At 41.9% G+C, this 15941-nt stretch overlaps 4 protein-coding genes across 8 annotated transcripts; 3 read left to right on the forward strand and 1 right to left on the reverse strand.

The window, feature by feature from the left end:
* Window positions 1-175: 175 nt before the first annotated feature.
* Window positions 176-2207, forward strand: LOC149375333 (p53 and DNA damage-regulated protein 1-like). Of its 5 annotated transcripts, none has more exons than XM_089589039.1 (4): window positions 176-297; window positions 359-444; window positions 1610-1838; window positions 1914-2203. In XM_089589039.1, exons 3-4 carry the CDS (start codon window positions 1613-1615, stop codon window positions 2081-2083), a joined length of 396 nt encoding a protein of 131 aa, XP_089445165.1. In that variant the 5' UTR covers window positions 176-297; window positions 359-444; window positions 1610-1612; the 3' UTR covers window positions 2084-2203. The 5 variants fall into 5 exon arrangements, with proteins under 5 accessions (XP_089445165.1, XP_089445166.1, XP_089445169.1 ...); XM_089589040.1 differs by having other exon boundaries at window positions 176-292; XM_089589041.1 differs by having other exon boundaries at window positions 179-238.
* On the forward strand, window positions 451-1512 carry LOC106636414 (G patch domain and ankyrin repeat-containing protein 1 homolog). Its single transcript, XM_089589036.1, has one exon. The coding sequence runs from the start codon at window positions 481-483 to the stop codon at window positions 1510-1512; it is 1032 nt and encodes a 343-aa protein (XP_089445162.1). The 5' UTR covers window positions 451-480.
* LOC106636420 (decapping and exoribonuclease protein-like) lies at window positions 2171-3586 on the reverse strand. Its single transcript, XM_014348817.2, has 4 exons — window positions 3194-3586; window positions 2892-3115; window positions 2466-2830; window positions 2171-2389 (listed from the first exon to the last, which is right to left on the reverse strand). The coding sequence occupies exons 1-4, from the start codon at window positions 3481-3483 to the stop codon at window positions 2171-2173; spliced, it is 1098 nt and encodes a 365-aa protein (XP_014204303.2). The 5' UTR covers window positions 3484-3586.
* Window positions 3587-4952: 1366 nt separating this feature from the next.
* On the forward strand, window positions 4953-7485 carry LOC106638679 (Calcium and integrin binding family member 2). The gene is made up of 4 exons (XM_014351978.2): window positions 4953-5038; window positions 5170-5290; window positions 6243-6417; window positions 6951-7485. Exons 1-4 carry the CDS (start codon window positions 4953-4955, stop codon window positions 7166-7168), a joined length of 600 nt encoding a protein of 199 aa, XP_014207464.2. The 3' UTR covers window positions 7169-7485.
* The last annotated feature ends 8456 nt before the right edge of the window (window positions 7486-15941 follow it).

Here is a 15941-nt window from a genome sequence, read left to right on the forward strand (position 1 = left end):
GTTATTGCAATAAAAAAATTATATTGTATCGGAAGAACAGCTGTGTTGGGTTATTTGAAAATTTACCTGCTTCGCGCGCTTTTCGGTCAGTGATTGGTGCTGCCCCCTACAGTGTAGCTACAGGGACTAATTGACTAATAAAAGTCGTCTGCACTTACGGTCTATTTTAACCACAGCTGTATAGCTAACGCTTTCTCTTGGAAAAACAAAATTTATAACTTTTATATTATCCGTAAAAGTAAGTATTTGTGCAAACAATAGGAACACCAGTACTCGGTCTGTACTTTGAACGGTTAGGTAACTTTTGCTTCAAATGTAAAGTCATTATCTTGCACTACTTAAGTTTTAACCTCTCTAGAAAAACTACACCACCAACTATTGTTGAGAGAGAAAAACCACTTGGATTTAGAACAATTTCAGTGAGATTTGTAATTTTTCGAAAACGTAAGTAGCACTGTGGCTTACTTATAGATTGATATAATGCGACGCGCTGTGAACAATCTCGCACTTTCGCTATCCGAAATACCAATAAAAACCTTCATCAAAGAGACAAACGCTGAGCCTAGCCTTGAGGAAAAAAAACATAAATGTAGCTTAAGTTTCGAGGGGGATCAAGCTAAACGGTTTTACGAGGAGGTGATAGTCCTTGAAAGTCAACAGGAATCGTTGCCACGGAATAATAATGCAGAAAATAAAAAGGTTAAAAATGTAAAACAACGGTCACCTAATTGTGTGGATAAAATTGGTGTACATCAATTATTTAAAGCTGTAGAATTGGGAGATAAAGAGTTTGTTTATAAATATTTCAATCGTGAAAATGTCAATATAACTGATCAATTTGGCTGGACCCCTTTAATGTCTGCAGCTTATTCAGGTCTTGCAGGAATTGTCAGTTTTTTATTGGATCTTGGTGCTTCTGTTAAGGCACGAGATAAGTCTGGATATACAGCGATTGATTTGGCGGGTAAAAAAAATAATACCGAAATCATTAGTTTGATAAAACAAAAATCACGCAAGTACAAGAGAAATGTAACGAAAGACAGTTTAGTTCACGATGGTGACAAGAAAAGTAAAAAAGAAACAAAAAATATTAAATTCTATTGCGATGTATGTAAAATGGAGTGTACTGACTCATCTTTACTCAACCATGAGTCTTCTATAGTACACTTATTTAATACTAATCCAAAAATACGGGATACTTACTATGGGATACCAAAATGCAATAGAGGATATCAAATGCTTTTAAACAGAGGTTGGGATGAGGAAGGTGGCTTAGGACCTTCCGGGGAAGGTCAACAGTACCCTGTAAAAACTGTTTTGAAAAGAGATCGTAAGGGATTAGGACAGTCAGAGAAAAAAGTTGCAAAAGTTACACATTTTAATCCAAGAGACGTTAATGCTGTTAAAAGTGTATACAGAAATTCGAGAAAAACATTCACTAAAAGAGACAGACAAAAACAATTGAGTAGGGATGCAGCAAAAACTAGAGCTTTGAGAGAAGCTTTATCGTAATGCAGACTTAAATGTAATTTATGTTTCCTTTTGAGAAAAACTTTACAAATTTCATGAGTCTACTTTAATTCATAAACTATTTATGTTATACTTACAGAGCATGAATGAGGACCAGGAAATTTTGGACTATTTTCAAAAAATTGAGGCAAAAGGGCTAGAAATTTTGACTGACAGACAAGAAGTCGTTGCCCTTGACAAAAGAAGAAATGATGACAGAATGGGTATGAGAGCTTTACAAAAACAAAATCATGACAAAACATGGATGACAGTTGGTCCGATACTATTAAAAATGCCAGCAAAAAAGGCAGAAGAACTGCTCAAAGAAGGTTTGATCTATTTAATTTAATTGATTATGTTATAATATTGAAAACCAAAAATAATGCAACGAACCTCTCACACAGACCAAAAACAGTGTGATATAGAAATAAATAAGATAAGGAGCGATTTAAAAGTAAAAGTAAATGAACTGCGAGATATAGAGCACAATCCACCAGTCCCTGGACTTATGCTCAAACCCATGTCAAAAACAGAAATGGCAGCAATGAATCAAGTGATGGGAAAAAGTCCATAATTATATTATTTATAGAAACATTTATTTCAAGTTATTGTAAGTAAAAATATAAATTTTATAAAAAAATAAATATACCTTTCTACAAAATCAACCTCTGGCATTAGCTATGTGATTCAACTGGTCTATGTACCACTTGGGTAAAAATGACAATTCTGAAGAGCTAGATAGCATTTGCATTTCAATTTCATCTTTAAGTTTATATTCAAACTTATAAATGCATTCATTGTAGTCTCTGACAACAACAGTTTTGACATGATTCAAGAAATCGTTGCAAAAATTCAAGCATTCCGATGCATTCCAAAAATTCTGTAAAAAAAAAAAAATTTGTTTCAAATGTTGTACGTTTTTTCCAAATTTGAGTTGGACGTGAATTTCTATTTACTTTAGCTAGTTTTGGCATACTAGACACTTTTATGTCTTCTAATTCATATACTATGCCACGCTCTGTTCTGTTACCACAAATTACATTGTCAATTCCAACTAAAAAGCTTTGACACCACCACTTTAATAGTTTCCTTTTGTAATTATTGTTTTGCCACTCGGTTCTTACAATTTTGTTTGTTTTAAGCTCCACAAACTTTATTTTATTCCAATCAACTGGCTCTGTCACAATATCTTGAGAATAAATTCCATCCATTTCTGCTCCAAAAACCAACGCATTTTGTCCTAATTTAGATGAGAAGAGACAGCAAAACTCTTCAGCCTCGTTAACTGGCTCTTTTACATTAGGAGACGCATTGGGAGAGTCTTGAGTACAAAAACATTGATTATTTAATGGGTAAGTGATAAAATAATTTACTATTTGTACCTGTAAGAAGGTACTGTTCAAACTTAAAACCCCACGACATGAACTTGAGATCCCTGTCCGTCAAGTGGGCATTTTTTAATTTTTGTTCGTCATTGTCAAACGCACATAAGTAAATAGTTCCATGAAATTTTGCCGCACAAATAATCCAGCCATCCCTACTTTCGCAAGGAGTAGTACAGATTTTCGTCAATAGTCCTCTAAAGCACACGAAATCTGGTTTCAACCTAAAAAACGTACATTACAGATTTCATATAGAAAAGGATTGAGAAAACAAAGAGAAAACAGATTTTCAAAAACCCAACAATCTATCTTGTCCGGGATTAGCTCTGATCGAGCCATGATTATTCGAAATCCATCTCAACAGAAAATCGATTTTTTCATTCAAATCCTTGGGCTTCCTAACAACTTTGTTTATCCCGGCATCGAGATCAAAATGAACTTGTTTACCGTATTGATCGTAATAATATTTCAACTGAACTAGATCCTGCGAGTACTCGCGTTCTCGCCCGGTCAAACTAAAATAACCAACGACCTCGGGCCGATTGAAAGATGGAAAATTACGGCTTCTGTTCTCCCGAATGGGGAAACTCATCTTATTTTCTTTCACGAGAAAGTCTTGATTCTCATTTCATGAATCGTCACGTTGTTTGAAAAGCACAGAATAGAAGAGCGCGAAACAAAGATAAAAAAAAAGGTTAGAATTCATCTGCCCTCCCCGTGTTATATATTTTATAAAAGAGAGGGTGCGCGCGTCTGTTCGTTATTGCGAGAGTCGTGAAGAGACGAAAATGTGTGGGGAAAACCAGTCTACGTAACAATGAACTCATGAAGGTGTAAAAATAAAGTTACAAAAAGAGGCGAACGTTGTTGGCTTAAACTTTTATCGCTTCGATCTTGTAAGTTACGAAGCCTTTGTTTCAGTATAAAAAAATTATAATAAAACCTGAAAGGAAATTTTTCGAAATATTGCAAAATAATGTTGAAACGACGATAAATAATATTATGAATTAAAAAAAAACTCTATAATAAGATATCTCGTACGAAATGCGTAAAGTATATGTACCCTTCTAATTATTAAAAAAGTGCAAAACGTCACTGCGAATCAGTGACACACACAATATTGAAAAACTGGAAATGTTTTAACAATAAAAATCACGTTTGCTGACAAAATTTGTGTAGTATTCCACGTATTTGGATAAGGAGAGTTTTATACGTATGATATACCTGTACAGCGCACCTCTTCGTAATAAAGGCATTAAATTTTCGCCAAAAAAACGTTTATTAATTTAAAAGGTAGTATCAATAAAAATTGTATTGTACTTTTTACATGATTATAATATACTAATGATAATCATTTGATTATATACTGATCTGCCAACGAATCAGACGATTATCTTATTGTTCTACAAAAGGCAGAAAAAAAATCGTGTCGTTGATCGGTAGTTACGCGAGAAAATTTTCTCAAATAAACCTCACACGGGCGCGAGCATATTATAATACAATCTCTGTACAACGTGGCAGGACTGCTGGGACAATCCCATCGTGCACGCGGGGTGATGAGCAACACGTGTATATATATATATTTATGCGCGCTGCTCCCAATTCATGCTACCTCTGTACACCTATGTAAGCCAAGACGTGGCGTATATATACCTGTATTTCCATTTTTTTTTTTTTTTTTTTTTTTTCATTTCTTTTCCTCGTAAGGCACGTCCTTGATGCGAGGGGTGTGCCCTGGGCGCACCCTTAAAACGGAAATCGAAATTACGGCGCGCGCGCGTGTTCTCGCACGATGCACGAGGAGACGCAAACAAAAACCGCGGGGAGCTAGAAAGCAGCAGCAGCAGCAGCTCTTTTGTTCGACAAAAGTTCGTGAATCCAACGGGCAAAAAAAAAAAAAAAAAAAAAAAACGAAAGAAAGGGAGGGAAGGAGACAATACGTTCTTTTTCTCGCGCCGAGGGTTGCGTTGCAGAGAGAGGGTGCACTAATATCTGGGAAAAATAATTTTCGGATTCACGTGTTGGGAAAAAGAAAAAGAAGAAAAAAAAAAAAAAAAAAAGATGGGAAACAAGGTGGTGACTTTTACCGAAGAGCAGCTCGAGGATTATCAAGACTGCACGTATTTCACGAGAAAGGAAATTTTAAGGTGTGTGTGTGTGTGTGTAACGGACGTTACAACTTGCGATGGTACCGATTATCGTTATTATTTTTTTTCTTTTACAACGTGATCACAAGATGAGAAACAAAAATTATGATGATGATTTCGATGTTTGTCAGAATTCACAAGCGCTTCCGAGCTATGGCCGATCCTGGAATGGTTCCGTGCAGCATGACTCAAAATGAAGCCGCGACCATACGACTGCCGCTCGATTACCTGTCGAGGATACCCGAATTGAAGGTATATATACCTCAAACATTCCTCTTTTTTTTTTCCTCCCCTGTCTTATTTTATTACAATTATTGTTGTATCGTTTCCAAACAACAATATCTTCGCCCACGCACGTTGCACCGTCAGGTGTATATATAAATCCCGAAAAGTGAAGGCGAGAGAACATTAATTTATACATACCGAAAAATAATACACATTTTTGCTTTTCAGCGTCGGCGTGATTAATTATTCGCGAGCAGTTACCCCGACGGCGTTGAGAGGAAATTATTTTAATTGTTACAGGATTATCTCGAAACCCGTGGCGTTTCTTTTTTCTTCATTTTCTTTTTTTTTTTTTTTTTTTTTTTACGAGTAACAGGTAGGAAAGGCTCGCACGAGCGTGAGCGGGAGTCCCGCGCGTACAGTCTCGTCCAAAAGTTCACGGGATACCTCGAGAGATTCGGCAATTAAATTTTAATGCATCGACTTTTTCCTTTACGCCGAATTTTGCCGCGCAAAGGCCCGTTTTGTTTATATAAATCCTATATGTATTTTTACACGTACGAAAAATCACGCTTTTCCAGATGAACAACACAAAAAACTATTTTCTTAATTTTACGCACGGTTTTTGATGAATATAATTCTAAGACGCAATACAAAAAAACAACAAAGAGCTTCTCGAAAGGGCAAACGAGTAAACAACCAAAAACGTATACATTCTCCCATACCGGAGACATCGTAACGGTTAAAAAGACCGACGAGTTTACACGTGTGAGAACCACACGCATCACGTGTATATGCGTACGTATTTGAATGCGAGCCCACATATTGTGTTGTGCCCACCGTACAATGATAATTTACCAAGCGGTACCCCGTTATATACAGTATAGGTACACACATCATAATATTATGTAGTCGTAGTAAGAAAGTGGCGGGTACGATAACCCAAATTAAATTAAAGCGTAAAAATGAATGGTTGCAGGAAAACCCGTTCAGGGAACGAATCGGCCGGGTGTTCGCGAGGAACAGCCTGGAGCAGGGCCTGGCGTCGTCGGGAGCCGAGGGAATATGCTTCGACGACTTCCTCGAGATGATGTCCGTGTTTTCGGAGCACGCGCCTCGCGACCTCAAAGTCTTCTACGCCTTCAAAATTTACGGTAATCAACAAAGTTATTAAATATACAACGGTCATAAGTATATTTAACAACTCCTCGCGCGTGTTCGCGCAAAAGTGCTTTCTCCGTTACCATCGTGCACATACACCGTTGATGCTTATACGAACGAAAGAGAAGAGCAAGAGAGAGAGAGAGAGAGAAAAATCGTTCTAATGGGGCCTCTCACGCGATAGTCGAGAGAATCGATGACGCTTTTTCTTTCGTGCCCCAAGTTGTGTAGGTACCATAAAACACGCTCTATCCTCGATTTCGAAAGCGATTCTCCGTCGCGCGCGCGCCTTCCCCCCCGGTCTTGCATTACTACGCCTCCTTAATTCAAGCTGTAGCATTTTTTTCAATTTCACTTCCTTCCAAGCTCATTTTGTCGGAGCCTAAACTGTTTCGCTACGCATACGCGAACGATGTATAAATCGGCAAAGTAATTTATGGTTCCGGCCAAAGATATGGGAAGGAAAATATGTTTGGTGGGAGGGGGGTTCCATTGGCATTACAGCACGTGGCAATAATTGTTGCAGATTTCGACGAGGACGGTCTGCTCGGGATGAGCGACTTGCAGCAGACGTGCCGGCAGCTCGTGCACGGGGGCCTGACCGACGAGGAGGTCGACGTCATTTGCCAGAAAGTGCTGGAGGAGAGCGACATAGACGGCGACGAGGCCCTCAATCCCATGGAGTTCGAGCACGTGGTCACCCGGGCCGCCGACTTTTTGTCCAACTTTCACATACGCATCTGAACACGAGGAACAAGGGACATTCGAAAATCCAGAATCAATACATTTTATACCTAATATACCCACGTAGAATCGAGTCGCACACGGACAAAACCGATCTCTCCTCCTATATAGTGGACGTATCTTTTCTCTCTCCCATCTCATCGTTTGGACCGCGTCTAATTCTCGCTCGGTCTCTCTGTATGTAATCATTCCAAATGACTCGTGGAAAATGTACAACATAACGCAACGCCAGCGATGATGCCTCAAGTCCTCTGTAAATCTGCCCGGTGCGATCTTGTACGGTTTCAAGTGTTTGTACAACATATACACGCACACTCAATGGCGTTGATAATTCACTTTTTGTTTAAAATAAAAAGGAAAGGGAAAAAAAAAAGAAACTAAGTATACACATGCATAAAAACTCATGCGAGTGGAGTCAAAGGAGAGCGAGATTTCCTTTCTCTGTCGGGGAGATTCGTACACACATATATGTTTTATATTCACATACGGAAAGAAATAAAAGTATAGGTATAGAAGAAGGCGAGAGATGCTGGATGTACGGGCTGGCAGGGAATATATATACATATGTATACATGTATGTAGGGAGAAAAGAGACCGATATTCTTCTTGGGTATAAGATATACCTCGTCTCTCTGCCTTTCCTCTTTGGCTGATGTATACTCGTATGGGTGTACATACATACATACAAGCCTTGGTCGCGCACATTCGATTTGCGAATCGTGATGTTTTCAAGGTTAAAAGAGAGCCCCTGAGGTGGATGGAAGAAGCTCGGGCCCGCTTTGACCCCTCTATGACCCCCCATCAGGTATACGTGGTGCGCAGGGCTCTCGTATATGCATGAAGGACTAGGGAAAAAAAAAAAAAAAAAAAAAAAAAAAAAAAAAAACACCATCATACCGATGATGATGATAATTATGATGAGCGGAATATAACGATTTCGCGTCGTCCCGCACACAATGTGTATACTTGATAAACTCTTGCCCGCGCCCAAGCAGATATCTTGGATTTTGATGTGCCATATTTATATAGTCGTTGAAACGCGCGTGCACACACGCGTTGCATATTATGCACCTCTGCACCATTGCACTGCACTCTATATAAGTATACAGACCATGGTGCGTGGGAGACACATAGAGAAAGAAAAGATCGAGATGCTGAAAAAGTGAGCAAATATAATATAAGTATATATATATTATAATGTATGTTCCCATCTTGTGTATACGGTCTATACCTATAACTCTCGAGGCGGTGTATAATATACAAAAGCTGCAGGAGCACCGAGAACCGCCTCGTATCTAAGCGAGTCTCGCTCCGAACCAAGGCCAGCCGGTCGCTTGACCAGCTCTCTTTCCTCCTCCTCCACCTTCTTCTCCTCCTCTGCTTGTGTGCATCAAGCAAGAGAGTATAACGCATACACGTGTAATACCGATTCTTTTGGCCTCTCTTCTTCTTCTGCACCGCATATATATATAGGTATCCTTCGCGCGGTCCTCCGAGAAGAGGAGAGAAAAACATTCCTCTTCTTCTTCTTCTTCTCCTCTGCAGCATAGGTACATAATTATGTACCTATACCTACGCACTCCGTACAGCCCTGCGTATACCTTCTTATTCTTCTTCTCGATCGCCGTCTTCGGAGACCGGTACCTATATACCTACACACACCTACCATATAAATGTCCTCTCTCTCCCACTACACGCCCGCGGGGCCCTAACGAGGAGCCTCCGATGCACGGAATGGAGCCAAGAGAGGAGACATCGCATGTACACATAGGTATACCTGTGTATAAACAGGAGATAGAGAGAGAGCGTGGGCGTCGAACGCTCGTCAACGAAACGGGAGAACGAGGGAGAGAAGGAGCGATAAAACCAGGTATATAGCCCGTTTCTCACAGCAGCTCTCGTCGTTATACTTATGGAGGCCCCAAACGGACCCATTTGCATACACGTTCGTATACATAAATATGCATGCGTACGGGACGAATTTCGCTTCTATATGTATACCGGATGGAACCGGCGCGTAGGACAACCGGCATGTACTGTTTTTGTTAAAAAAGAAACATGTATTATAATAATATGTAATGGACCAGTGGGCACGTGGTGGGACGAGAGAAGCCCCAAGCTGCACGTATATTTTATTGTAAGCGTGTAAGATTTTTCGGAGGAGAGACGAAGAAGAAGAAGAAGCCGAGGGGGGAAAAAAAAAGAGCGCGTCTCTCTCGAAAAGAAGAAGGGTTTCGAAAAGGAGGCGACGGTGGCCAGCGGAATGCTGCTTGACCAGGCGCACGAGAGAGGCCCAGTCCCTCGTTTTTCTCCTTCTCCTCCCCCGCTGGCAGTGTGTCTTCTTCTCTCGTTTGTAAGTATATATATATGTATATACAAGAGAGGGCCCCAAAGCCAAAGAGGCCCCTTATACACATATACGAGAGAGGAGACTCGAGGTAGGTGGGTTTATAGGTGGAACGAACGTTGGTTGGGGTGCAGCGTCCAAACGACTCGAATGTTCTTCTCTTCTCGCGCTATCGCGCGCCCGCCATCGGTCCCCTCTCGTTTCTCCGGCGCGCTCCCTTTACCTGATCCACCAGGGGCCTCGTTCTCTTCCTCCTCCTCCTCCTTCTTCTTCTTCGCTACGTGTACCACACACACACACACTTCTGTTCGTCCCTCCAATCATTCCGGGAGAGAAATAAAAGCTTTACAAGGTCCGGATCCCTCTCTTTTTCGCTCCTTTCTGTGATCCATGATGCTGCAGGAGACTCTGTACATTATAATATATATATACCTACACGTAAGCAGCACCCAAAAGAGAAAAGGAAATACCTGATGCTCTGCTCGAGAATCCCTACATCCCTATGTGTATAAGTATATATGATGATCTTCTCGCCACGTACCTGTGTGTTGTACGTTTAACTGATGCTGGGACCAGCCATTTTATATAACTACTCTATAGTGTGTCTCCCGCCTTTCTCTTCTTCTTCTTCTTCCTTCGTTCCTTTCTTTTTCCTCCTTCTTCGCTTCTACCTCGTAACGCTCGTTTTCATCGAGACCGGCAGAACTACTTACGCGTTTCGGGCCCGAAATGGCTTTTCGGCGACTTCGGGGTATACGTGTATATGAGACTCGAGAGGAAAAAAATAATGGACCCGACTGTACTCCCCCGAACCATTACCGAGCGCGCCCGTGTTATATGTATATATGTATTTATGGTTGCCAAGATAACGATCTCGCAGGTAAAATGTTGGGTCCAGACGCACTGCGCCCCATGCACGAGAAAAAGAGGGAGAGAGAGCCGAAAGAGCATCTGTACATTACGTAGGTGTATAATGCACGTGCATTCTCGGGGCACAAATATTTAGGTTCGGGCTTTCCCAGGAGGTCTCGTAGCTTTTCCGTATGTACCTACAAACAACAAGTGGCTGACGGTATACTTATGTAGGATTATACATATGCGTGTGTGTGTGTGCATAGGTGCCATTATGTTATCGTGTTGTATAGGTATGCGGTAAGCTGACCGGCCGGCCGTCCAAGTGTATAATATATATAAGCGCGGAGATCGGTAGCCGGTTTCGATTTTATAGCTTTGGAAACTCCGTTTTTTTTTTTTTTTTTTTTTTTTTTTTTTTCTATACATGAGCACGAGAAAAGTCGAGTTTTATTCAGGTATACACATAAGTATATAATATCGGTAATTCGTGTCGTTGTCACCGCGCAACTTTCTTTCTCTTCCTTGTGTTCGCGTGTGGCGTCGGTATATACATTTAGCCGGCTTGCCCTTCATGCATGTACACACGAGATCGAGATCGTACGTATGTGTATATATTATACCGTACGTCGTACATTTATACGTATACACCTTTGTTCTCCTTTCTCGCATGGGTGTGTATGTACCCATGAGAGAGAATTAAGAGTATAAGAGGGGTTGGTTGGTTTGTTGCTTTTTGGTGCACACACGCATCTACATAACCGGTAATTCGGCTTCATTGCGCTTCTCCCCCTTACTCCGATATATAATACTCCCTCGAGATCGGCGCTCGGAGATGCTTTTGCTGCTCTCTCTCTATATACACACATATGTGCACGGCTGCCGTGCCGGCGGGAATCGTCATTATTACGTTCTCCTCCTATACCTACCTACCCACCTACCTTGTGAACACACACACACATACACACACATATTCTTCATCTCTCCCTCTCGGCAAAAGTTATAACGACTTCCACAGAGCACGCAAGGAGAAGAAGAAGAAACAAGATGAGAAGACGAAGAAGAGGAGCTGCTCTCTTACCTGTACCCTGTACGTTTTACCTTTTTTTTTTTTTTTTTTTTTTTTTTTCCTTTTAACCGCGCGGTTAACGCTCAGGTAGGTATATACGTGGTGCACACGCGAGAGTAGAGCGTAGGCGCGCACAATGACATCATCGCGCACACACATCGGGTTAAGTAGGTAGGTATATACCTACCTACGAGAGCAACGAGCATCAGCAGACTCGTTTTCCTCGCTCGTTCTACCTATCTACCTCTACTATCTTTTTAACCGGCGCAGCCACCTCACAGAGAGAGAGAGAGAGAGAGAGAGAGAGCAGTTTCGAGTCGGAGCCAAGGATTTTACCTACTACGTGTGTGAGTGCATTTACGGTGCGAGGAGTTTTTTTTTTTTTTTTTTTTTTCAGCGCGTTCGTCAAGTCCCTCTTTCCCGCGGAGACTTCAATTGCGGCGAACGCAATGATATAAATTTTTCCTTTTTTTCCGTCTGGATGCTGTTATATACTCATGCAAAGAGGGTTGCTGCACTCGCTCGCGTCAAGGGAGGAGGTTCCAACTATCATATCCCGCTCTCTTTTTCCTTTTCCCTCCTCTTCTTCTCTGCACCCTATTATACATGCATATATACATACAAGATATGGGTCTACGAGCAACCTCTGGTATTCTCTCACGCACAATGTATATACACATACATACGTATTCGGGCAGGTGTTCCCTCTTTTGGTCTATTTTTCTCCATAGGTATAAATATATTATACACCACGTGAGTATAGTCAAGGGGATCTGACCCCTTAACGGTTTCTCATTCAAAAAATTCCAGTGCAGGGGCTGATGGTTATGGCAGGACCTTGCTTTGCTCGCTTTCCCACTCTCTCTCTCTCTCTCTTTTTCTCTTCGCTCTGCAATCGTTCTTTTCGCCGAAGGGATTTTTGTGTTTCACTGCACGTGTATAATATACATGTATATACTTAGACCCCTGCACCCTGCGAGAGAAACTGATGAAAATTAAGCCCCTTTTGCAATTCGGTGTATACAGTTATATACGTGTTGCAGGGGTAAGAATTTAGGGTAACCATGCGACCATGCAAATAAATGTATATGCGAATACGCGGTGCCGCTACCAACTGCTAATATAGTTTTTTTCCACACCTTTCTTTATCATTAAATAAGTAGTTACATGTAGGGAAGGAAACGATGGACAAACGCACATGGTGTATGTGTGCTTATACACGTACCTACCTAACTATATAGCTATTATAAAGGAGAACGAACGCAAGGACGTGGCGCATCCGGCGGAAATCCAAGGGCGCGGGCGAGTCATATGTATATAGTAGATCGGTAAGTATACAAACATGTATATTAACGTGTACAGTATACGTAATGCATTCTATTACTTGAACTAATATTTTTCAACCTGTAAGTAGCTGAAGCATTTGAGGCAATCAGTTTAAAAGATAACCGTGCGCTTAGACCAACAACTGCATAAAGCCGCAGAGATCGAGACAATATTATATAGCGCAAACAAGGAAGATCGGTAAGTACGGCAGCAGTCTCTCTTTCCATCTCTTTTGGGTCATTGGTTTGGGCTCGTGTAAAGTGTTTGTACGTTCTCGTAAATACCCTCATATATACACATGAGTTCCACCCAGTAGATGGGCATACATGCAAGTATATCCTATGTATACATGGTGGGTTGGAATGCATTCCTTTTCTCTTTTTTTCTATACCTTCTCGTACGTAGCCAGCCTCTCGTTTCTCGTTCGCTCTTTCTTATGGAAGGTACCTGGGTAGGATGTGAGGTACGGGCTGTAGGTGTACGTGTAAGAGAGGAGACACGCGTATATAGGTATAAGTATAATATCCTTCGAGCCGGAACAGGTAGTGTAGTGGGTATGGGGTATGGAGAACAACCCAGGGATATATATTATATACTTTGCCTTCCTTCTCAGTCTCCCTCTTCTTCAGCGCCTGTACTTATGTAGAGAGAACCTGGGGGACCAACGCAGGGGCACCGGCACATAAACTCGTTCTTCGGAACTTCGGTAGCGCGCTGACGTCAGGCGGACGATTTGAACGAGCCAATGGGAGCCGAGTTCTCGGCCACGGCGGTGGGGCTCTCGACGCAAAAGGTGTGCGCGGTGCCGGCGCGGCCGTCGCGCTCTCGCTCTCTCTTCTTTCTCTCTCTCCCGAGACGCGAACGAGGCTAGCTAGCGCAGCCGGCTCTTTGCCTTCGGCCACGCCGTCAGTTTCTAAGTGAGTGAGCTGGTGATCGCGTCCTCTTGCTCGACTTGTCTCTCCAATTCCTTTTCCTTCCATCTATACCTATACTTTACCCACGTTACTTCCACTATCATCCCAGCAGCCTCTCCAATTTGTTATCAGCGATAATTCCCCGGAGCATCAGCAGCAGTAAGAGACGCAGTGGCTCGACTTATCTCCACCTTATTATCCAGATGTGCAAGAATCGGCAGCAAATGTTGCGGCCCCAGCAGGTGAGGTCTCTAGTTATTACCTGTAACAACTCGTGCGTATTACAAGTATCAGTGTAATTGGCACGACGAATGACGTCCGCTTGCCCACCCGCACCCATCACTTGACCACCTGTTGTTCGTCTCTTCATACACACGTATATATGTATACATTTATTTGTATATTTTATATATATATGTGCACACGCCCGTGTCTCTTTTAGTGTGGTTGTGTGTGTGTGTGTGTGTGTGCGTGCATGCATGAGCGCGTACTTGCATGCGTGCCCGGAATTTCGCATGGCAACACTAGGTACCTTATACCCGCAATTATTTTTTCTCGCTTCAAGCACATATACCTAAGCAGCAGCAAATACGCTTATCTTGTACTCTTTCGCTTGTATCAGGCGCGTCAACGTGGCCGTGCTGTTCTGCAGCTGTCCCCTTGGAAAATCGCCTCGCGAAGCTATTCATTATCTTGGTCTCCCGTATACACGCGTGCATTTGCTTATCTTGTACATTTTGTTCTTCCTCTCGCGTCAATGCTGCCTTTCAAATGCTACACGTTCACCAACTACTTAATCGCGCACGTGCTCCGAAAAATGTTTCCACGCTGTTGCTGCTGTTTTACCGTTGCAGCAAAAGCGAGGGAACAACCCTCTGTACTGTAGTTCTTTGTTTCCGACGACGACTATACTTCCTTTGTATTTTTACGTATCTTTGCCTCGGTCCAAAGACCCGTCGAACCAGTAAAAAGTTTACAGGATGTACGAGTTTTCAGGTAAGCCAAGTTACTTGATAAACCGTAAAAGTCATGACATATACACCAACTTGTGTAATAATAGATTTACTTATCTTGAACTCTATACCTATCGGTCGCGCCTGCCGGTCGAACAATCACGCGTGTGTGAATCGGCGTACAACAATTCAAGTACCCAAAGTCTTTGCGGCCTTGCTCCCCTCTTCGGCGGTTTTTTTTTTTTTTTTTTTTTTTTTTTTTAAATACCTACGCAAGTACTTGAAGAGCTCTCGTGTCTTTTTCTTTTCTTTTCTCTCAAACGCAGATGAAAAAAAAAGGATGGAAGACCGAGGCGCCGTCACGTGCCTCGAGCAATGCCAATCCGACCGACGATCGAGGCCGATATCGCGGACCCTTACAATAATGTATATAGGTATACGTTCAGTAGATTAAAAAAAAAAGGTGTGTGTCGCGCCGTATCAATGAATTTGCGATCTACCTGATTCGGGCTTCTCAACCGGCAATTATCTCTCCCCTACACCGATTGGCCGTTCTCCTATACATATACGTATCCAAGTGGGAAAGTCATCTTGGCCAAATAAGGCACGTCGTCGATGAACATTATTTTAATTTCTATTGTTCTTTCAGGTGCTTCCAAGCGATAAGATGTAAGAACACACCAACGAAACACTATCTGATGCTCATTATGTACCACCAATGGATTTTTATAACAGCAGCAGTTTCAAGTGTTGTGGACTTGAGTTAAAAAAGAATGTAGCCCTAGAATGACGTCACTAACCGGTTTTTTTGGTTTTGGAGCAATTTCCGGGCTCTCCTTGTTGGGAAATATCTTCAGCAAAAATGTTTTCACGAAGATAGCTCGGATGAATCTGATCCGTAATAACGATTAAAAGAAGAAAGTTGATGAAACGCTGGCGTGGACATTTTCTTTGGTTATCTAGCTGTATGAGTGATGATGAACGTCATAAAGCTAGGTTACCGGAGTTAAGCTCCTCGCCGTATCAACGATAAGAATCTTTCTACTCCCTTATTGAGGCACAATCTTTATGGATTCTTCGTTGCCAAAAACGATGACGACGACGACGATGATTACTCCAAGAGAGGCAATCGCGCCATGGCTTTTTTGTATGCCTGTGTCTCATGACAACGTTGTATGCGTTGTATACAGATGTGCGCGTTTCATTTCACACAAATCGATTTCAATAGTCCGCGAATGTGAAATTTCTAGGAACGAAAAATTACGTATTCCGAGCCTCGCCCGCGTGTGCACGTGTTTTTTCCGTTCTCTTC

This window comes from Copidosoma floridanum, unplaced genomic scaffold (assembly GCF_036245765.1).
Source record: "Copidosoma floridanum isolate Cflo_tuat_1 unplaced genomic scaffold, Cflo_Japanese_pri ptg000007l, whole genome shotgun sequence".
In the NCBI taxonomy this organism is placed as follows: Eukaryota; Metazoa; Arthropoda; class Insecta; order Hymenoptera; family Encyrtidae; genus Copidosoma; species Copidosoma floridanum.